Source organism: Suricata suricatta, chromosome 12, assembly GCF_006229205.1.
Source record: "Suricata suricatta isolate VVHF042 chromosome 12, meerkat_22Aug2017_6uvM2_HiC, whole genome shotgun sequence".
Taxonomy (NCBI): Eukaryota; Metazoa; Chordata; class Mammalia; order Carnivora; family Herpestidae; genus Suricata; species Suricata suricatta.
In genome coordinates, this window is record NC_043711.1 from 55,006,808 (window position 1) to 55,029,461 (window position 22,654).

Here is a 22,654-nt window from a genome sequence, read left to right on the forward strand (position 1 = left end):
CTCACACGCAGGAGTCCTCAGCAAGTCGCCAGCCCACCTGGAGACCCGATCAGTTGCCAGGGACCCAGGGACCCGGTGAGGCAGAGCCCGGATGCCCAGCAGGGCTTGAACTGAGATCCTCCACCTGTCCTCCCAGAGTCTGGCGGGGAACGACCTACAATGCGCCAGATTTCGGGTAGGGCCTGGAGACACCTGTAAAAACAAGGCTGCAGGGTGACCTTGGGGGAATTAAGGGACACTCTTAGGCCTGACTCTCGGGGACGGAAGATCCGGGCTAGTCGTCAGCTAAGGTCTGCTTCCCCATACCAGCCCTTTGCGCCCCTCTCCCCCCACCATGTATGGCAGCAAAAAAACCCCAAGAGGACACAGGGCTCCTCTAACACGCCGACCTGCCACTTTGCGGACGCCTCTTGGCCTTCGGTGGAGGATGGTACCCCAGGGCAAAGCGAAGGGGGCGGAGCCTCAGCGGGGACCCGGCTCTTCCCACCCAGTCTCCATCCAGACTGCTGCCCCGCTAGATCGCTCGTGGGGCTTGGAGGCTGCACGAGGCCCGCTGCCCGCGGTCACCCACCTCGCCAGTCCCCTGCTGCCGCCGCGCCACCTTGCCTGCTCCCCCTCATCCCTGCGAGCAGAGCCCTTGCACCCCCGCGCCGTGTCTTGGTACGCGCCGCCGGGCGGGCCGGGCCGGGCTGGGCGGGTCCAGGGGCGGGTCCCAGCCGGACTTGGTGGCCCGCAGCCCCGCTTGCCCCGCACAGCATGGGAAGGCGCTGCTGGCGGCGGCGCGCCCTGGCGGCTGCGTGTCTGGGCGCCGCGCTCTTACTTCTGGGCGCCGCACCCCGCGCCCTGCGCCCGGGTGAGTCCCCGCCGGTCCCCTGCACGGGGAGCACCTGCTGTCTCCTCCCGCTCTGGGGGGTAGGGGTGGGTGGAGACAGGGAGGTTTGCCGCCCTTGGGAGTTGGTGTCCCCACGCCCGTGAGGGTCGATCGTTCGGGCCTCGCAGCCCAAGGACCCAGGTCAGTTGTGGGTGGCAGAGGGAATTGGGCCCACCCAGGAAGGCAACCTCGTTTGCCCGCACCCCCTGGGCGCCCGGAAGCCCCTGGACAGAACCGGTACAGCGTGGGCCGGGGAAGCCTGGTGCTGCTGCCCGTCCTGAAGGCGGTCCTCCTGTGCCACAGGCGCTACTGCCTGGAGCGCCCTGGTCCGCCCCGGAGTTCAAACCGGGAGGGACTTGGGGCTCCTTGGCACCCACTGCATGATCTGGTTGGGGAAACTGAGGCAACTAGTCGTGACTGCAGTGCCCGTAGTAGCTGCTCTGGGCCAGTGCTGAGTCTTAACTCCCCTCATCGCCTCCCCATTTCACAAAGCGGGAAACTAAGGCAGAGAGCTTACGGGGCAGGTGTGGATGGCGAGCCTGCTGACTGCACAGCCAGCCTGGGGCTTGAGATGTCCCCCAGCAGCCTGTTCCCACCTCTGGCTCTGCTGGCCTTGCCCTGGTATGAGTGTGTTGGGTGGCTGGGGGTCGGGGGCAGGTCTCCTGTGTGGGGTCCGTGAGAATCCTTGGTGTCTTGCTTTTGGGCGGGTCCAGGGGCGGGTCCCAGGTAGGTCTCAGGGAGTAAGTAAGCTTGCCCCAGGGTGGACAGGGACTGTGGGCTGTGGAGTCAGGGTGGCCCAAGAGAGGAAGCTGAGAATCTGTGTCTGGGGCGGGGGCCACTCACCCACCTGGCTGGGCCTGAGTTAGTGGATAAGGGTCATTCCACAGTGTTGTCTGCTGGAGGACCTATTCCCTCCCCTCCCAGGTCCTCAGTACTCCCATCTATCAAATGGGGTGCTCAAGTTCTTCCTTATGGGCCTTCCAGGGATGAGGAGCTTCCTTCCCCTGCTTTCCTTCAAACCTCCATGACTGCCTCTGGGCTGGGGGCCAGGCTTTGGCTGGGGTCCCAGTGAGCAGGACTTGGGGAGGACTCCTTAGCATGTTCACCAGAGTTCTACGCAGTCACCCTGCTTGCGCTCTCCCAGTGTTTTTCCCACGTCAGGACTCAGCCCCCCAGACGTGGACACTTCTCCAGGCCCACGGGAGGGAGCTGTGCTCAGCCTTTCCATCACCACCCCCGTTCCGTGAGCAGATGGGAGTGGTGCTCCTGGCTCATGGGAGGTGCTCCTGTGTCTCAGCAGAGTGTGCCCTAGCAGTGTGGGCTCTGTGCCCATGACAGTCTCTATCTACCCAGTCATTTACTTGGGACCTGGACTCCCGGCTCCCCCAGGGCTCAGCCCCTGGCGTGGGATGTGAGACAGAGAAGGCATCTGGGCCCCGGTGTGTGGGATGCATGTCTGGGGTATCTTGAGAGGAGTAGGCATGTTAGGGTAAGCATATTTGTGTCTCCATGTCTCCCCTGCCTGGACACTTCTCTCCTGCCACCTCCTCTACCCAGGCTTGAGAGGGGAGAAATGGGCCAAGGTTCTGGTTCCCTTTTGCACTTGGTTCTTTTGGACTCGCTTCTGCAAAATCCAGGGGAGCAGGAGCTAGAGAGGGTGACTTGTGGTCCCTCTTCTGAATTTTTGCCCAGGCTGTGTCCTGGCGTGGGCTTCTCTGCTGCATGAACACCCTTGGCCATGACCCTCTCACCACCAGGCTGGCCTCCCTCTACCCTGTCTGCCAGACTCTACTTGACCCCGGCTTCCATTGCTCATAGACTGGGATGGGCCTTTCCTCTGGGCTTCCAGAGTGCAGGCCCTCCTGCCTCTCAGAGGCCCTCTCTGCTCCTGCTAGGTGCTCGACCTTTCCCTGTAGTCTGTTTTCAGTCTTCATAGTCTTTGAGGATGACCCTGGACAAAAGGGGGTTAATCAGACCAACCTACCCAACCTGCCCTCTTGGCTCTCTTTCCTCCTGGGCCATGAGCTCAGAAGCCAGTTGGGGTGTGCTCATGTTGGGTCTGCAGGCACCTGGTGGGCCCGGAGGAGAGACAGCTGGATGGAAAGGCGTTCTCCTGCCAGCTTTCCAGCTAGAGAGGGGGGCCTGCTGTCCAGGGAGTCTGACAGTGGGTTCAGGAGGGCCTTCAGCATCTCTAAGGGTGTCCCTGAAGCTGTGCTCATACTTGGAGGGGGTGAAGGCTGTAGTGGGGCTCTGGGCTCCCGAACACAAGAGGAACATCAGCTGCTTACTCCGGGCATGCAGGTCCGGCCCTGCCCCTCCTCCAAAGCAGTTGGGCAGGGGCCACCTAAAGGACTGCCACTATAGGCCTGGGGCCCCTGATGTGCATTTACCAGTGGAGAAGTCCCCACCGTGGTACCCCGAGCCCCCAGGACACCATCAGCGGTGACCTAGTGCTCAGAGTCCTGGGGACAAGGAAGATGTCGTGACAAGGTGGGACCGTTGCCCAGGACACTGATGCCCTCAACACCCCAGCCTTACATCAGGGTCCCCAGAACGCCTTCACTGTCACCCCTCCACCCCTTCTACCTTTTGCTTCCTCTGTGTCCCAGCCCGGGCTTGTCGACTGTCCTTTTGCGTAACCCTGTTGGCCTTAGACTTGCTGGGCACGAGTTCACGCGAGGTGCCTTTCCAGGGCTGAGAACGGAACTTCTTAATATCCCTGCCCTTGCAGACCTTACGTTTTCATATTAAAAATCCAGGGGTGCCTGGGTGGCTCAGTCGGTTAAAAGTCTGACTTCGGCTCAGGTCATGATCTCACTGTTCATGGGTTCGAGTCCTGCATCAGGCTCTGAACTGTCAGCACAGAGCCCGACAGCTCTGTGCTGACAGTTCAGAGCCTGGATCTGCTTCAGATTCTGTGTCTCCCTCTCTCTCTATGCGCCTCCCCTGCTTGCACTCTCTCTCTCTCTCTCTCTCTCTCTCCCTCTCTCTCTCAAAAATACATAAAACATTAAAAAGCTAAAAAAAAAAATCCACATCGCTGGTCTGCATCCTCTGCCTCCAGAGACCATCAGGGAGTCTCAATGTCACCCTTTTAAGTCCCCCACCTGCTGGTTCACAGGGGTCCCATTGGGCAGTGTTGGATTCCACCCCCAACTCCCTCCACTCCCTTCCGAGCCTCCATCCCTTTCCTAGGTTTGCAGGGTTGAGCATCTTTCTTGGAGTTGGAAGTCTCTGTCCACTTCCAGGGGACCTGGGGTTGGAGACAGGGAAGGGAGAGTTGTGGAAGAAGGTTGGATGGATGGGGGTTATTATTCCCAAGGGAGGTCGCCTGTCCCTTCCAGACTGGATTGCTGTCTTCCTTCCCTGCAGGCCACCTCCCTTCTCCTGGAGTCTGTGCTTCCCGTCTGAGACCCAGGGTGATGGGTGCTAACAGAGATCTCCCCCACCATCCTTCTGGAGGGTTTCCAGGTGGGGAAGGACCCAGGAAGCTCAGGTGGGAATTTCAGCTTCTCTCCCCCTCCCTCTCTGTCCCCTTTGTTCTCTGTCACCACAGCACCTGGGGACTCAGGTCACAGAGACAACTGTTCAGACAGAGCAGAGCGCAGGATCTAGGATGGTGGGGGTGCCTCTGTAGTCACGCAGCGTAGCGGCCCTGGAGACAGCCATCCCTTTTCATGAAAATCCAGTATTCTGGTCCTGTGCAGAATAAATGCAGAAATGCCTGATGGCTACTAGGGAGCCAAGGTGCCGGGCTGAGGTGAGTCAGGGAGGACTGACATGGGCCTGGCCTTGGAGCTGAAAGGGGCCTCTCAGTGCAGAAGCGAGGGATCTTCGCAGGGACAGCTAGAGGAGGCCGGGAGCAAGCAGCTTACCCCTGGCTGCCCCATGTCTGCTGCCTCGCACTCAATCCCCGATAGGACCCCATCCCACAGGCTCTCCCTCATTGGCTTTGCACAATGGGGCCCCAGGGCTGGACTCTGCACTCTCTGACTCCTTCCCCAGTCCTGGTCCTGGTCCCTCACAGGCAACAGTGTCTCAGTGAGGACAGCTCAACATAGGCCCACTTAAGCCAGATGAGGCTGCCTTCAGGCATGGGCAGATCCAGGAGCGGAAGCCATGTCTCCAGCTCTGTGTTTGGCTTTTCTCTGTGATGGCTGCACTGTTAGCTCCCTCAGTCCAAAAGAAGGGCTCTTGACTAATTTCTAGACAGAGTCCTAAGGATATGTCTCATTGGCCTGAACTGTCACAGGCCTATCCCAGCAGCTATGGAAGGAGGGAGCCTATTAGAACCACATGGAGGGAAGGTAAGCAGGTTTGCTTGTGGAGGGAGATCCAGCAGGCGAGTGAAAGGAGTGGGAAGGGCTGCTGGCAGCAAATTGATAAATGCTCCCACACTGCTGTCCATTTCCTGGGGCTGTCAGAGGGTCCAGAGCCCAGAGCCACCTTCCAGGCCTCTGGAAATTACCATGAGAAAAGGTTAACTGGCAAGATGGATGGCTCACTAGAAAATGGATTGATAATTGCATTTTGCAGAGATGGAGACTAAGATCATGAGGCGGAAATTGATTTGCTCAAGGTCACCAAGGTAGGAAGTGTGAGGGCCAGGATTTAATCCTAGGCTAAAGCCTTGACCCTTATGCTTTCTCCTCTACAGCCTGGGGTATTTGAGTTGGGCTTTGCAGGCTGCATAGGAATCCACCAAATGGGAAAATGAGGAAAGGGAATGTGGGGCAGATGGAATGGCACAGACAAAAAAATGCAAGTGTGAAAAGGCCTGGTGTACTACGGGATGTGCTGTGGGCAGAGCTCAGGGTTCATGAGAAGAAGCAGTAGAGTGGAAAACAGAAATATCCTGTAAGTTGGGGCCTGGTCATGGGTGGCCTTGAATGGCAGGCTGAGAGTTGGGGTACTCTCCTAATGGCCATGAGGGGCTATCAGTCTTTAAATAAATATTCACTGGCACTAGGTGAGTTACAGGGGTTAAAAGAAAACAAGGCAGCCCCCTTGTTATGGAGCCAACCTCCAAAGAGGCCCGCCAGACATCAATCCCGACACAAACCCCATGATTTCAGAGGCAGTAAATGCCGCGAATAAATTAAAAGAAGAGCCTGGGAAAGACCCAGGCTGGAGTGTTGCTCGTTGGAGAGACCCTTTTTCCAGAGGGGACATCCGAGTTGAAATCTGAGCAAGAAGTGTTCCTCTAAAGTATAAGGATTCCTGGAGGAGCATCCCAGCCAGAAGGAACCATTAGTGCACAGGCTCTAAGGTGGGGACCTCCTAAGGTGTTCACTGATTGGCAGAAGGAACAGCATGGCTGGAGCTGGGGGTGGAGGAGAGGCGGGAGGTGGACCAGGAGGGTTCTGGGAAGAAACAGAAGAAATAGGAATTTGTTGTTACCCAGCGGGAAGCCATGAAGGTTTTAAGATCCCCAAGGTGGAGGGAAGAGGAATAGGAGGCTGAATGAGGACACATCTGTGACTGTCCAGGACTGAGCCAATGGGGCTTGGGGACCTGTGCGGACTACCAAGGAGGAGATGAGGGGCGGGGCCGGGGCGGGGCGAGGGCGGGGTAGAGGCGGGTCTTAGCCATCCTGGCGGGAGAGGTGATGGGAATATACCCAAGAATGATCTGGCCAGATCAGGAGTACCATTACAGGTGGTTTGTGGACTTCAGCCCATAGAGTTTGGGTTTCCTATTTTTGTAATATTTATTTATTTTGGGGAGACAGAGAGATAGAGAGCAAGCAGGGGAGGGTCAGCGAGAGAGGAAGAAAGAGAGTCTGAAGCAGGCTCTAAGCTCTGAGCTGTCAGCACAGAGCCCCATGAGGGGCTTGAACCCACAAACTGTGAGATCATGACCTGAGCCGCGGTCGGACGCTTAACCGACTGAGCCACCCAGGCGCCCCGAGTTTGAGTTTTAAATACAAGTGTAGAGATCTCTATTTCTCTTCAGGAAGAAAAAAGGAGGGTGGGATTGTTTTTTATTTGTGAAAGGGCTTATCGGTGTGTTCCTCCACGAGCCTGATGGCCTGAGGGAATGTCCCTGACCCTGGGTCAGGTCCCTGATGTAGGTCACTCCGGAAGCCCCGGGTCACATGGGGGACTGAATGGGCGAGGGTAACCTGACCTCCGCCCCCTTCCCCCCCCAAGGTCCCCCAGGCCTGTCGGCGCCGTTTGGGCCTGGCTGCCCCTGCCTGTCCAATCTTGCGACACTGCGCCCAGCTAGAATTATTAACCAGAAACCATGTGTCTCAATCTTCGCTCACTGGACTGGGAATCATTAAACAGTGTCCCTCCTCTCCAAATGGTGACGTTTCAAACGGCCCACAGAACGTCTTGCCGCCTGCGCCCTGCCCAGCTTCGAGTTGCAGCCAGAGCCTCTCCTTAGGGGTGGGTGTGCCCAGGACCCTCTCCTGGGTTTCTGCTTTCGGTTTCCCTGTGTGGCCGTTCCCCCGCCGACTGCAGGTTTCGGGAGGACCGGCAGAGCTGCGTGCCGGGCAGGATGGGTGCCCAAAAGATGTGCCCTCAGAGGCACCCATGCGCCATGGCCTGGCGCCAGGTCCTGTTTCTGGTCTTTGCTTGCTGTGAGGCCTCGGGCATGTTTCTTTTCCTCTCTGGGCCTGTTTCCCCATCTGTCAAATGCAGATAAGAATAGTTTCTACCTGATTCAAGTGAACGTGTCAGTGAGCGCGGAGCACAGTGCCCGGCACTGGCCAACCCCAGGGCTGTGTCCCAGATGCTTCTTTCCTGCACTGCCGCCACCCCCACCCCGCATCCTGAAAACTCAACTCTGCCTTGTTCACCGAAGGCCGTGCCCTCCTGGGCGCCTCCAGCTTTCATGCAGTGGACACCTCAGAGTGTCAGGCTGTCTTTGCGCTGGGTACCGGATCCGGGCTCTGGTGTGCTCTCGAGGCCAGGGCTGCCTGGTTTTCGTGGCCAGGATCCCTCTGGGCATGGGCGCTGGGCCCTCCGGACTGCGGGCAGCTTGAACCACATTGCTTCCTCCCTTTCCACCCCAGCTGGTTTGCTTTGAGCTGTTTCAAAACTCCAGCTGTCTTAACTGCTGTGATCTGTTTCTCCTTCCAGCCTCTGCCCCTATGCGTGTGTGTGGCTCTGTCTCTTTGTCTATGTGTTTGGCAACCCCTAATCCTTCCCACCTCCCTTCCACCATCTTCCCCCCCCCTCCCCCCCATACAACCTTCTGCTATTTTTGTCTCGTTTTTCAAAGCAGAACCCCATGGTGGTTTTGCCTGTGGCTGCCCTGGGCTGGCCCCAGGCCCCGCCCTGGCTGGGAGACTGGGCCTGCGCCTGGCTCCCCCTGGCTCGTCTGCTCCGTGGTGCCCTTGGCAGGGAGCCTGGGACCTGAAGCCTAGTGGAGGGGCTGCGCAGTGGAGGATTGGGGCAACCAGAGTGGAGGTTGGCGGATACCTCAGTGTGGCTATTTGGGGCCGCCAAGCCCCAGCTTTTCAGAGTTGGGGGCTGGATTGAGGGGTCTTCAAGGCAATCCCCTTCTGGCCATGCTTGTCCTAGCTATCCCTCCACGGCCAGCCTGCCCATCCCCCTGGACTATAAGTTCTCTGATCTGTGTGGTGGGAAGGGGTGGGGCTGGGCGGGGGTGGGAACAACCCTGTAATCACTGGCCACAGCTACTCTGAAATAGGACTTCACTCTGGTGCCCGCTCCTCTGACCCTCCACCCACTGGCCCCTGAGGTCTGTATAGGACCCACTTTCCTGCAGGCTGTGGTCTGAGCAAGAAATGAGAGGCCCCATGCAAGGGTTGGTGTTTCTGAAGGCTGGGTACCTCCAAGTTGTGGGGCCTTGGGGTAGAAATGGGCCTGGGTCGGCTTCACTGGGTCTAGGGGCACTGCCCCCCGCTTTCCACTCCCATTCCCCCTGGTGGGTACCACCCTTCCTCAAACCCCAGCTGTGGTGCCCCTCGGAGCTCATCACTGGGGGACCCTGGGCCCTGGAATGCACATCTGCAGAATGGTGAGAAGGGTCCGCTGCCCCCCTGGGCTGTGAATGGTGCTGCGCTGCTGTGACACAGCGCTTTCTGCTGATTGCTGCTATACGCAGGCCAACCTGGCAGCCCCCTCTGGTCAGCTCATTTTCCCATGACAGTCATGTTCCCGGGACACATCCAGCTGCCAGGAGACAGAGGTTCAAGGCCTAGGGCCACTGGTGGATCACAGGACACAGGCCCCAAGGGCCTCACCTTCTCCTTGCACCCTGGCTAGAGAACCACTCAGGTCTTGTTCTCAGGACACTGGAGCAGGGAAGGGGCCTGAGGCTGCCAGAGGCCCCGGACAGTGGGCATCAGGTACACACAGAAGATTCTGGAGGCCAAGGCAAGAGCAGTCTGTTGTTGATGCCTTCATTCAGCCAACCTCCGGCAGGCATTGCTAAGTACAGGACTCACCAGGCCCCCCAGGCTGGCAGCGCCAGCATCACCTGGGGGCCATGACAAATGTGGATTCCTGGGCCCCACCCCAACCCGCCCAGCTAGAACCTCCAGGTGCGGGCCGGGTAATCTATGTTTTCTTTGGCCCCCATGCACGCTAAAGTTTGACGGCCACTACTCATGGTCAGTTTGCCAACAGATAATCAAATTTTCAGTTAATCAAATTTTCCAAGTTTCTTTGTTCATCAAAAACATGTCTTAAATCTTTTCAGTGAATATGTTCTTCTTGGCATCGTTTTAGATTCTACATTTTATTGAAAGCTAAGGGTCACGGAAACATCCGTTCTCCTTAGAAGTATATTCTTTTCTCATATGACCCTGAATTCCTGAAGATCCTCTTACGAACATGCAATATTCTTATGAATTCAGGAATACATTATGATTCCTGTGGAATATATTTAAATTTGTAAGCTAGATTTACATAAAATGGCCTTGCCTGTATCCTTTTTTATGATCAGTAATTTCATTTTTATTGAGCTGTAATTCTCCATAAAAATCACTTATTTGAAGGACACACATCAGTGGTTTCTTAGCATATTTAAAAGTTGTGCGGCTGACCGCTACGTGACTCCAGAATATGAGCCGCAGCAGTGGCTCCCCTCTTTTGCAGTGGTTTCCCCACCTCCCCCACCCCCTGGCATCCACTCATCTGTTTTAATGTTATAAGGTTCAGCCATGTAGAGGCCAATGTCAATATGCTTTCCTTTTTATGGATGAGTAATACTCTTTTGTATGGCTGGACCACGGTACTCATCCGTTCATCAGTTAATGGACACCTGAGGTATTGGTTATTAAAAATAATGCCATTAGGAACATTTGTGCTTAAGGTTTTTTTTTTTAATGTTTATTTATTTATTTTTGAGAGAGAGAGAGAGAGACAGCGTGAGAAGGGGAGGGTCAGAGAGAGAGGGGGACACAGAATCTGAAGACAGGCTCTAGGCTCTGAGCTAGCTGTCAGCACAGAGCCCAACGCAAGGCTCGAACCCACGAATCATGAGATCATGACCTGAGCCGGAGTCGATCGCTCAACTGACTGAGCCACACAGGCGCCCCTGTGCATAAGGTTTTGTGTGAACGGTTTTCAGGGTCATAGGGTAATTCTAGGTCATAGGGTAATTCTATGCTTAACACTTAACTTACTTCCCCCCAACTTTTGTTATTGTGGCAAAATACACATAATATAATTTTACTGTCTTAATCATTTTCAGGTGTACCATTCAGTGACATCAATGCATTCAGTGTTGTGTGACCATTATTCCAGAACTCTTTTTGTCTTGTAAAACTGAAAGTCTGCACCTGTTAAATACTCCACATTCTCCCCTCTGCCACCCCAGCCACTGCCATCTGCTTTCTAACTCTATGGTTTTTACTATTCTAGGTACTAAGTGGAATCATTCATTATTTTTCCTTTTGTGACTAGCTTCTTTCACTCAGCATAATTGCCTCAGGGCTCATCCAAGGTGTAGCCTATGTCAGAGTTTCCTTTCTTTTCAAGGCTGAATAATATTCATTGTATGAATAGACTTCATTTTGCTTATCTGTTCATCTCTTGATGGACATGTGGGTTGCTTCCATGTTTTAGCTGTTGTGAACAGCTATGCTGCTATGAACACGGGTGTGCAAGTATCTCTTAGCCACCTGCTTTTTCAACTCTTTGGGTATGCACACAGTAGTGGAAATGCTGTGTTGTGTTAATTCCACTTTTCGTTTTTTGTGAAGCCTCCATGCTGTTTTCATAGCAGCTGTCCTATGTTGCATCCCCACCAATGTGCACAGGTTTCTGTTCTTCCACATCAACAACACTTCTTCTCTCTCTCTCTCTCTCAATAGTAGTCATAATAATGGGTGTGAAGTGATATCTCATCATTTTGCTTTGCAGTTCCCTAATGATGAGTGATGTTGAGCATCTTCATGTGCTCATCGGTCATTTGTGTACATCTCTTTTGGAGGAATGTCTATTCAAGTCCTTGGCCCATGTTTGAGTTGTATTTTTTGTTGTTGAATTTTAGGAATTCTCTCTATATCCCCTACCAGTACATAATTTACCAAATTTTTCTATTCTGTGTTGTCTCCCATAATGCACAAAATTTTTAAAATTTTCAAGTCCAACTCACCTATTTTTTATTTTGTTACCTGTGTCTTTCGTTATATCCAAGAAACCATTGCCAAATCCAATGTCATGAAGCTTTTGTATTATGTTTCCTTCTAAAAGTATTATTCTTTTAGGTCTTACCTTTAGGTCTTTGATCTATTTGATTTAAATTTTCTATATGATAAGGTAAGGGTCCAACTTCATTCTTTTTCATGTGGGTATCCAGTTTCCCCAGCACCATTTGTTGAAAGGAGTGTCTTTTCCCCATTGAATGGTCTTGGCACCCTTATCAGAAAGCACTTGACCATAGATGTAAGAGTTTATTTCTGGACTCTTTCCTATTCTATTCTATTCTACTCTATTTTTTATATGTCTGTCCTTCCACCAGCACCCACTGTTTTGTTATAATAGCTTTGTAGTTAGTTTTGAAATGAGGAAGTGTGAGTCTTCCAGTTTTGTTCTTTTTCAATATTTTTTATATGTTTTACAAAAAGCATCATTGGCATTTTGACAAGGGACTGCATTGGATCTGTAGATCATTTTGGGTAGTATTGACATTTTAACAATACTAAGTTTTCCAATCCATAAACATGGGATGTGTTGCCATTTCTGTGTGTCTTCTTTAATTTATTTCAGCAGTGTTATGTAGTTTTCATTGTACAAGTCTTTCACCCCCTTTGCTAAGTTAATTCCTAAATATTTTCTTCTTTTTTAGACTACTATAAATGGAATTGTTTTTGTCCTTTCCTTTTCATATTATTTATTGTGTAGAGAAATGCAATGATTTTTGTGTGTTGACTTGGTATCCTGCTACTTTGGGGAACTCATTTATCAGTTCTAGCAGTTTTTGTGTGTGGAATCTTTAGGGTTTTCTGCATATAAAATCATATCACCTGCAAGGAGAAATCATTTTATTACTTTCTTCCTGTTTGGATGCCTTTTATTTCTTTTTCTTGTCTAATTGCTCTAACTAGAAATTCCAATATTGTGTTGAATAGACGTGGCAAAAATTGGCATCCTTGGTTTGTTCCTGATGTAGAGGAAAAGCTTTTAGTCTTTCACTATTACGATGTTTGCCATGGGTTTTTCATATATGGTTTGTATTGTGCTGTGGTACTTTTCTTCTGTTCCTTGTGTTTTTTTTGACGGTTTCTTTTTTACCATGAAAGTGTGTTGAATTGTGTCAAATGGTTTTTCTGCTTCAGTTGAGATGATTGTGTATTTTTTTCCTCCTCCATTATCTCTATATGGTGTATTACAGTGATTGATGTTTATATGTTGAACTATCCTTGCATTCTGGGAATAAATCTCACTTGGTTATGACATATAATCTTCTTAATATGCTGTTTAGTTTGGATTTCTAGTATTTTGTGGAGGATTTTCACATCAATATTAATAAGGGATACTGGTCTGTAGTTTTCATTTCTTGTAGTGCCTTTGTCTGGCTTCCCCATCCCCCCCTCCCCAATCAGAGTTTTAGTGACCATATAGATTGAGTTAGGAAGTGTTCCCTCTTCTTTAATTTTTGCAAAAGTTTGAGAAGGATTTGCATTAGCTTTTCTTTAAATGTTTGATAGACTTTACCAGTGAAGCCACAGGTCCATGGCTTTTATTTGTCAGGAAATTTTTTATTACTGATTCATCTCCTTATTAGTTACAGGTATATTAAGAATTTCTGCTACTTCCTGAATTAGTCTTAGTACATGTTGTGTTTTTAGAAATTGTCTATTTTATCTAGGTTATCCATTTTGGCATACAATTGTTTATAGTATTCTCTATAATAACTATAGTTATTATCTCTAAAATAACTATAGTTATTTTTATTTCTGTATGGTCAGTAATAATGTCCCACTTTCATTTCTGATTTTAGTAAGCTGAATCTTCCTTTTCTTCTTCTTCTTCTTCTTCTTCTTCTTCTTCTTCTTCTTCTTCTTCTTCTTCTTTGTCCACCTAGCTAAAAGTTAGTCAATTTATGGATCTTTCCAAAGAACCAACTGTTGGTTTTACTGAATTTCTATATTTTTCTATTCTCTATTTCATTTATCTCTGCTCTAATCTTTATTATTTCCTTCTTTCTGCCAGCTTTGGGTTTATTTTTTCTTCTTTTTCTAGTTCCTTAAGTAATAAACTTAGGTTGCTGATTTGAGATCTTTCTTGTTTATTTGCTTATTCATTCATTCATTCATTCATTCATTCATTTTTAATTTATTTTAGAGAGAGAAAGCACAAACGGGAAGGGCAGAGGGGGAGCAGGTTTTACACTCAGTGTGAGCCTTAAATAGGACTTGACCCCACAACCCTGGGATCATGACCTGAGCTGAAATCAAGAGTCGGACCCTCAACCAACTGAGCCACCCAGGTGCCCCTCTTATATTTTTATGTAAGCATTTATAGCTATAAATATCCCCTAAGCACTTTCACCCAATCCCATAGGTTTATGTTGTTTTTATTTTTGCTTGTTTCCAAGTATTTTCTTTCTTTTTTTTTTAACTGTTTACTCATTTTTGAGAAACAGAGACAGAGTGTGAGTGGGGGAGGGGCAGAGAGAGAGGAAGAAACAATCTCAAGCAGGCTCCAGGCTCTGAGCTGTCAGCACAGAGCTGGATGTGGGGCTCGAATTCATGAACTGTGAGATCATGATCTGAGCCAATGTCAGATGCTCAATTGACTGAGTCACCCAGGTAACCCTGTCTTCAAGTATTTTCTAATTTCCCTTGTGATTTCTTCTTTGATCTACTGGTTGTTTAGAAGTGTGTTCTTTGATTTCTACAGATTGGTGAATTTTCTAGTTTTACGTCTGTTATTGATTTCTGATTTCATATTGCTGTGGTCAGAATATAATCTGTATGATATAAGGTCTCTTAAAATCTGTGACTTATTTTGTGGCCTCACATATAAACTAACCTGGAAAACATTCCACATGTATGAGAGAAGAATGTGTATGCTATTATTGGATAGAGTGTTTTGTATGTGTGTTGGATCTAGTTGGTTTATTGTGTTGTATAAGTCTTTAGTTTCCCTTCTCTTCTTCTGTCTCAGTGCTCAATTCATTACTGAGTGGTATACTTAAATCTCTAACTATTACTGTAAAACTGTCTATTTCTCCTTCCTATCCTGTCAATTTTTGTTTCATATATTTGATCACCTGCCATTAGGTAAGTAAATGTTTATAAATTGTTCTGCCTTCTTGCTGTATTGAAACTTTTATTCATATACAAACTAATTCTTTGTCTCTTGTATACTTCTTTGATTCAAAGTCTATTTTGTTTGATATTGATATAGCCACCATTGCTCTATTTTGGTTATTATTTGCTTGGAGTTTTTTTCCATCCTTTTACTTCCAACCAGTTGGTATCACTGGATCTCAGATGAGTCTCATGTAGAACACATGTAGAGTCAGGTCAGGTATTTTTATCCATTCTGCCAATTTCTGTATTTTGACTGGTGAGATCAATCCATTGACATTAAAGTACTTACTGACAAGAGGAACATCTGTCATTTTGCTATTTGTCTTCTTTATGACTTACAGTGTTTTTTATCCTTCAGTTCCTGTATTACTGTCTCCTTTTGTGTTTAGTCAGTTTTTTTGTAAATTCCTTTCTCATTTCCTTTGTGGCTACCATGGGGATTACATGTAATCCTAAAATTATACATTGTATTTTGAATTTATACAAGTTTAACCTTGATAAGTACTGAAAATTTTCTCTTTCATGGCTCTGTCCCCATCCCTGTCAGTTGTTACTATATAATTACATATTATACACTGTATGCCCACACACATACACTAGTAATTCTTTTAAATGCATGAGTATCTTAAATTACGTAGAAAACAGAAATTTGGAGTTAACGATACTGGCTTTTAGACTGATACTTAGGTTTTTTTTCCTTTAAATGTATTAGTCTCTTGTAAATCATATAGAAAACAAAAAGTACATTTACAAACTATTGTTGCAATCACATTAGCTTTTATAATTGCCCATGTATTTACCTTTATTGAGATCATTCCTTCTCCATACAGCTTTGAGTCACTGTCTAGTTTCCTTTCATTTCACCAGGCAGGACTCCCCTGACCATCTCTGGCAGGGCCTGTCTGGTGTTCATAAACTCCCTCAGCTTTCATATATCTGGGAATGTCTTAAGTTCTCCCTCACTGTGGGAAGCTGCATAGATTCAGCTTCTCGGCAGGAAGTGTCACTCTCTGTAGGGAGCGACCAGAAAAACAAGATTAACCTTCTACCGACCAGGGATGTGTATTTCCCGACTCCGGGATTGGAGACGGGCAGGCAGGAGAAGCCAAATTGAACAAAAAATCAACCGCATTTAGGCTTATGCAGTGTTAACCGTACCCCTGCCCAGCATCGCAGACACAAGTCTGGGCGCTCCTTTTGATGCTGTGTTTGAATTTTCAGTTTCGGTTTCCCTTTTTCTGTTACCTGGCAACCAACCTGGGTCAGTTTCCCGCCCCAAACCCTATAAAGGTGTGGATATTTTCTCGATAAACTGGGCTTGATCAGAAACACTCACTCTCTGTGTCTCCTTCCTGCCCTATTTTCGCACCCTCCCTCAGGAACCAAGGACCCGATTTACCTCCCAGCCAGCCGGCTGCGGGGGGTGGGGACCGGACACCTCACTTTTGAAGGAGAGTTTTTACAGATTTAGGTGTTGGTTGACAGTTTTGTCACCTCTTTGAGCACTTTGAATATATCATTTCATAACCTTCTGGCTCCAAAGTTTCTGATGAGAAATTTACTCATCATCTTATTGAGGCTCCCTTGTTTGTGATGAGTCATCTCTCTCTGAATGCTTTCAAGATTCTCTATCTTTTGACAGATTATAATGTATCATGGTGAGGGTCTCTTTGAAGTCATCTTACTTGGAGTTCCTTAAGCTTCTTGGATGTTTGTATTTACGTCATTCAGGAAATTTGGGAAGTTTTCATTCATTATGTCTTCAGATATTCTTTCTGCCCCTGCCTTTCTCTTCACCTCCTGGGACTCCCACAAGGAGTATGTTGATCTTGATGTTGTCCCACAGGCCATGTAGGTTCTGTTTATTCTTCTTTATCATTTTTCTTTCTGTTCTTTATAGTCAGTGATTTCCATTGTCCTGTCTTCAAGTTCACCAATTCTTTTTTCTGCCTACTTAAATCTGTGACTGAATACCTCCAGTGAATTTTTCATTTCAGTTATACATTTTAGCTCTAGGATTTCTTTTGAGTTTCTCTTTAAGTTTTCTACATCTTTACTGATATTCCATTTGCTCATACATCATTTTCTTGATTTTCTCCACATCTTCCTTTAGTTCTTGAAGCATCTTCAGGACAGTTGTTTTATAGTCTTTGTCTCCTATATCTGCCATCTGATTTTTTTCAGGGTGTTTCTGTTGATTTGAATGGACCATACTTTCCTGTTTCTTTGTACGACTTCTAATTTTTCTGTTGGTGTTGAACACTGTACATTTGACTCTAATAATGTGGTAACTCTGTAAATCAGATTCTCTTTCTCAGTGATTGCTATTGTTAGTTTGTTTCTATTTTTCTGATTGTTGTAGGCTGTCTGTGCTGAGGTTCAGCCCATGGTATAAATTTAACATCTTCTTAGGTCTTTTTCTGAGCCTCTGCCTGGGCATTCCCAGTCAGTGTCTAATTTTCCCCATTTTTGCAGTTGTTTTGAATGTATTAGTGTTTCATGTCTGGCTCCCCAAAAGGGGAAATGAGAAAAATGAAAGGTGGGGAAAAGGGAACCAGCCCTTTAATCCCTTGGAAGCCACTTTATGTGGAGGGAGAGGGACTTGCAACAATGTGGGGAAGTACTTGGTCAAAGGAGAGATCTCTGATATCTGGAGAATAGGATTCTTTTTGTCCACCTTGCCTCCAGCATGCTGTCTGTAGGCCACTCCAGGAACACGTGCACAGCTGTCTGCTCTCCCGCTCCCCAGCCCTTCCTGGCTGTCTACACCCAGGGTCTGGGGGCCCTGGACAGTGGCCTGCTTGGCGAGCCCCATCGGGCTCATGGACATGGGGCTGGCAGGGGTGGGGTGTGAGATGAAGGCATTCCTTCCTGCCTGCCTGGCATCCTCCAGCTCTGAAGGCAGGACATGGGGGCAGGAGGGATACCAAGTACCCTGTCCTGGTGGGTTGGGGCGCCTATCTGTGGCCCATGCTCCACCAAGCCCCCTGAAAACAAGGGAGACACGAGAGAGAAACTGAGTCCCAGGGGTAGATCAGATGTGCCCATGTGAGTTGCCCAAGCCCCCAAGAGCCACAGCCAGGCATGTGATGCCTCTTTCCTTGTGCTCCACAGCCTTTGAAAACACCCTGGGCTCTGGCTGGCTCTCGGGTAAGAGGCGGAGTCCCCTGCAGATGCTGTATGATTTGGACCAGGTAGGTGGACAGACCCCTCTCCCCGTGTTGCCTCCCTTTACCTCCAGCCCCGGGAACCTGAAAGCCTGCATGTAGACCTGCTGTCCTGGGGACTGGAGCCTGCAGGAGGGCATGAAGAGGCTTCCTGGGCAGTCAAGGTTCTGTGCAGAGAGGTGAATGCATGTGACCAGGGCAAATCTTGGGGCGAGCTGCGAGATCTGGGGTCCCCACCCACCCTCCCATCCACCATCCACCATCCACCCAATGACAGACTGAGGCCACACTGTGCCGGGCACTCTTCTCCATGTTGTGGTTATATAAGAGTGAAGCAGACCTTTAGGAAGTCTAATGGGGAGACAGTAATTGAGCGAATCCCCAGATTTTAGTGCCCGCTCTGGTAGGGGAACATGCAGGGAGCCCTGCTCTCGCCGTGTTCTCATGCTCACTTCTGCCCTGGGCCTGCTGGGAGCACGCATGGCCCCCCGCCACCCCCACAGTTATACCCCACTGAGAGCCACAGGACCCTGGCTCACACACGCTGTAGCAGACACAAGAAGAGGTGCCCATGAAGACAGCATGTGTGGAGCACCTTCTGTATGCAGGCTGTGCTCAGGATGGTGCGGATCCAGCCCAAGCAGGTCAGCTGGGTCCCTGAGCCGGTGCACCTGACATTTCCATGGGGGAAGACACCATCCCATGGCCACCTGCATTAACCTGTAACTGATCCGCATCTAAAGAGACAGTCTTAGGTGCAATATGAGATGGACCAGGAGGATTCTAGTTTATTTTATTTATTTTATTTGTTTTTGCATAGAATTTTTTTTTTTAGCATTTATTTATTTTTGAGAGACAGAGTATGAGCAGGGGAGGGGTGGAGAAAGAGAAAGACAGAGAATCTGAAGTAGGCTTCAGGCTTGAAGCCATCAGCACAGAGCCTGATGCAGGGCTTAAACTCACAAACCGTGAGGTCATGACCTGGGCCGAAGGCAGACGTTTAACTGACTGAGCCACCCAGGTGCCCCTGTTGACCCTATCTTATTTTTTTATATTTATTTATTTTTGAGAGACAGAGTGAGACAGAGCTTGAGCAGGGGAGGGGCAGAGAGGGATTCTAATGCAGGCTCCAGGCTCTGAGCAAATGTTCAGCACAAAACCCACCATGGGGCTCGAACCCACGAATGGTGCGGTCATGACTTGATCCGGTCAGATGCTCAACTGACTGAGCTGCCCAGGTGCCCCTGAGGGTTCTAGTTTAGATTTGGGGAGAGAGATCATTTCTGAGAAGGGACGTTGAAGCTGAGACCTGCTGAATAAAATGTTAAGAAGCAAACAGTAGGGGGCTCAGTGCCTGGTGGTGAGCCATTGGAAGTGAGCCAGGAGTAGGTGGCAGGCTGGTGGTGCCTGGCAGGGGGACATGGGTAAGAGGGAGCCATAGAGGGTGTGAAGCTGGGGAGAATGATCAGACAGGTTGTAGGTAGCTGTTCACTGAATCCCTAAGGGCTGAGCCAAAGGGGCCTTGGAGCGTATCTGATCCATGCCCTTGGGTTGCAGGCGTAGAGGCCTTGGTTCAGAGAGGGTAACTGGCTTGCTCTGGGCCACACAGCAAGCCGAGGGCAGGCCAAGCTCTCTGCCTGGGCTCCACTAGTTCCACAGACTTCTGGGGGGGCAGATGGAGCTTGCTCAGCCCCCTCATGGCCTGAGGTTGCACTGACTGTTGGGTGTCAAGGTCCTAGGGGCTTAGCACCTTCCAGCTGAGGAAATAAAAGTAATAAAAATAATCTGGCCAATGAGTGCTCACTGTGTACCAGACACTCTAGTTCTGTGAACATATTTAGTCCTGATGGTAACCCTACGAGGGAGGGCCATAGGGCTATTGTTTTCCCTTCTTACAGATGAAACTGAGGCAAAGGGAGCCTGAGGACACAGAGAAGGTCACAGAGCTCATAAGGACTAAAGCCAGGCTAAGGATCCAGGCAGCCAGGACCAATTAGGCCGGGAGCTGTCCCCAGTTTCTGAGTCCTAAGTGGCCTGAGTTGGGAGTTCCAGCTTCTGTACTTGAGAGCTGTAGGCAGCTCTCTTCTGCTCAGCTTTCTCCCTTGTATGGAGATAGCATTGACTCTCTTGGTATTTACGGGGCTCCTGAGAACAGAAAAGCTGACTTTAAGGCATTAGGACAGTCAATGTTTACTTCCCGAGATGTTCAGTGACCAGCCAGCCCTCTGGAACAGCATCAACACGTTGCCCATCATTCTCTGGACGGTGCCATCTGTTATATGTCTTGTTGCCTCATGACTGCAAAATGACTGCCAGGGCTCCGGACCTCTCCTCATAAGACAGTAGCCCGAGCAGAAAGGGAGGGGGTGGGCAAACTTTTCTGTAGTCTTTCCTGGGACTCATCTAGCAGATTTTCCCGTGATGTCCTTGGCCAAGTCCAAGTCCCATGTTCACCCCTGGATGTGTAGCTTTCGTGAAGATGTGTGAGGTTGCTGGGATTGGTTCTTCCCTGAGGCCGGGCATGCGACCTACCACAGTTGAGTCTGCCAGCTAGGAAGGTGGGTGATCCAACAGGAGGGTGGATGGCCAATATTCGGCACTTCAGGAGATAGGCGGGGCTGTCTGGAAGCTGGAAGCAGACCTCGGCTGTGGGATGCAGCCTTCTCCTGGCGCTCATGTGAGGCCGGGATTCTGAGGCTAATCCTGTGAGTCTGCCTTAGAGGGTAGGGGCCCTAGGCCCCCCACAGCCATGGCTGAACTTGGCAGCCACCCCTCGGTGAGATTTTACAAAAGTAACATAAGCACATGATAAGGCATTCAACCCTCCAAATAAGTTCATGCAGTGAAGAGTACCTCTCCTTCCCATCCTGGCCCTGCTGACCCCTGGAGGCGCGACCAGCTAGTTTCTTGTGTGCCCTTCCAGGCATGCTCTGGGCATGTGTGTAGTGTCCACATGCTCAGTCGCTTTTCCAAAATCACACCTACAAGGCATGTTTGTCCCTTTTCTCTGCTTTATGTTTCAATTGTGGAAAATTCAAACATATACAGAAGTGAAATGTACACAGAACCCCCACGTTCCCATCACCCAGTTTGAAGAGTCGTTAGCTCTTGTCCAATCTTGTTTCATCCAGACCCTTCTCCCCACCATTCCTGGGATTATTTGGAAGCAAATCCCAGCCATATTTATTCTGGGACAATTTCAATATATACCTAAAAGAGAGGCTCCCTATAGCCTATCCTTTCTGAAACATTTATTTCCTTCCCCAACCCTTTTTATTTATTTAAAATTTTTTTCTAATGTTTATTTATCTTTGAGAGATACAGAGACAGTGCATGAAGCAGGGGAAGGGCAGAGAGATAAGGAGACATAGATTCCCAGGACTCTGTATGCGTTCTATCTCTGTAGATCTATTCTGGACATTTCTTATAAGTGGAATCTATCCTACAGTGTGTGGCCTTTTGCATCTGATTTCTTTCACTTAACGTGTGCAATCTTTTCAAGATTCAGCCATGTTTTTGGGTGTATCAAAATTTCCTTCCTTTCAGGGCACCTGAGTGGCTCAGTCTGTTGAGCATCCAACTCTTGATTTTGGCTCAGGTCATGATCTCATGGTTCGTGAGTTTGAGTCCCATTTGCTGTCAGCATGGAGCCTGCTTGGGATTCTCTCTCTCTCTACCCCTCCCCCATGCTCACTCTCACAGTCTCTCTTTCCAAATAAATGAACATTAAAAAAAGAAGTTCCTTCCTTTTACTGACTGAATAATATTCTACTGTATGGATATGCTACACACTATTCATTCATCGTTGGTGGACCTTTGGGTGTTTCCACCTTTTGGCTATTATGAGTAACGTTGTTGTGAACATTTGTTTACAAGTTTTGGCGTGACATATGTTTCTAGTTATCTTGGGTATATACCTAGATGTGGAAGCCTGGATCATATGTTTATTTTTTTTGAGAAGCTGCCAAACTGCTTTCCACAACATCAATATCATTTTACATTCTCAGCAGCAATGAAGGAATGTTCCATTTCCCCACATCATCAACAATGTTTGTTGTTGTCTTTTTTTTTTATCTTGGAGGTTTTTAAGGCAATTTTGAGAAATTAAAAACACTCTCCTGGAAACTCTTGAACTGAAGACCAGGAAGAGGAGGGGTGGGGTGGGAGGTTTCATCTTGAAGTGGAGAACCTGTTTAGTGCAGAAGGGACTTGAAGAAAGGTGAGGGATGGGTGTGAGGTGGTGGCTTGTGTCCTAGCATGGCTGAGGCAGGGTAGGCGGGGCCAGCCCAGGGGTCCTAACACTACCTAATTAATAGAGTCATCAAGTGCACAGAAAAGTTCTGGCACACAGCAGGTGCTAGATAAAGGCTTGATATTAATATTTCACAGAGGAGAGACAGGCTTCATAGAGGGTGAGCTTCCTGCCCAAGCACTTGAGAGTTGGTCGGTGGTAATAAAAAGAAATCAAGACAGACACAGGAACATATAGAAGTAGCTGATTTTATTATTGAACAGAAAATATCTTGGTGGCTTGCAAGTGTTTGTATTTTTCAACTCTTGATATGGAATTGAAGCTATCGTCTTTCAGTAAAAGTGAGCAGTTATTCAATTTGTGCCCACGCTTACCACTCTGATGGTGTAACTGACGTAACCATGCTGATAGGGTCCTATTCGTTAATGACGCCTCCTCTGTCCTGCGTGCTCAACACTATTTGTCACGCACGCCCTACCACGTGCCTTGGCGAAGTTAGAGCCATTTCCCCCCAAGGTCAGGCCTAGGGACAGATCCCTGGGTCCCAAATCACAGGGCGATCCGCATTCCTTCGCCGCGGCCGGGTGGGCGCAGGGCTGGCCACGCCGACCGGTCCCCTG

General features: G+C 49.1%; 1 protein-coding gene across 1 annotated transcript in view; it reads left to right on the top strand.

Moving 5' to 3' along the window:
- Nucleotides 1-717: 717 nt before the first annotated feature.
- Nucleotides 718-22,654, top strand: part of CHST13 (carbohydrate sulfotransferase 13) — a 23,076-nt gene continuing 1,139 nt past the window's right edge. The window contains exons 1-2 of the mRNA XM_029917904.1: nt 718-853; nt 17,730-17,809. Of these exons, the coding sequence (XP_029773764.1) occupies nt 757-853; nt 17,730-17,809 (177 nt within the window). The 5' untranslated portion in view covers nt 718-756. The remainder of the gene's footprint in view (nt 854-17,729; nt 17,810-22,654) is intronic.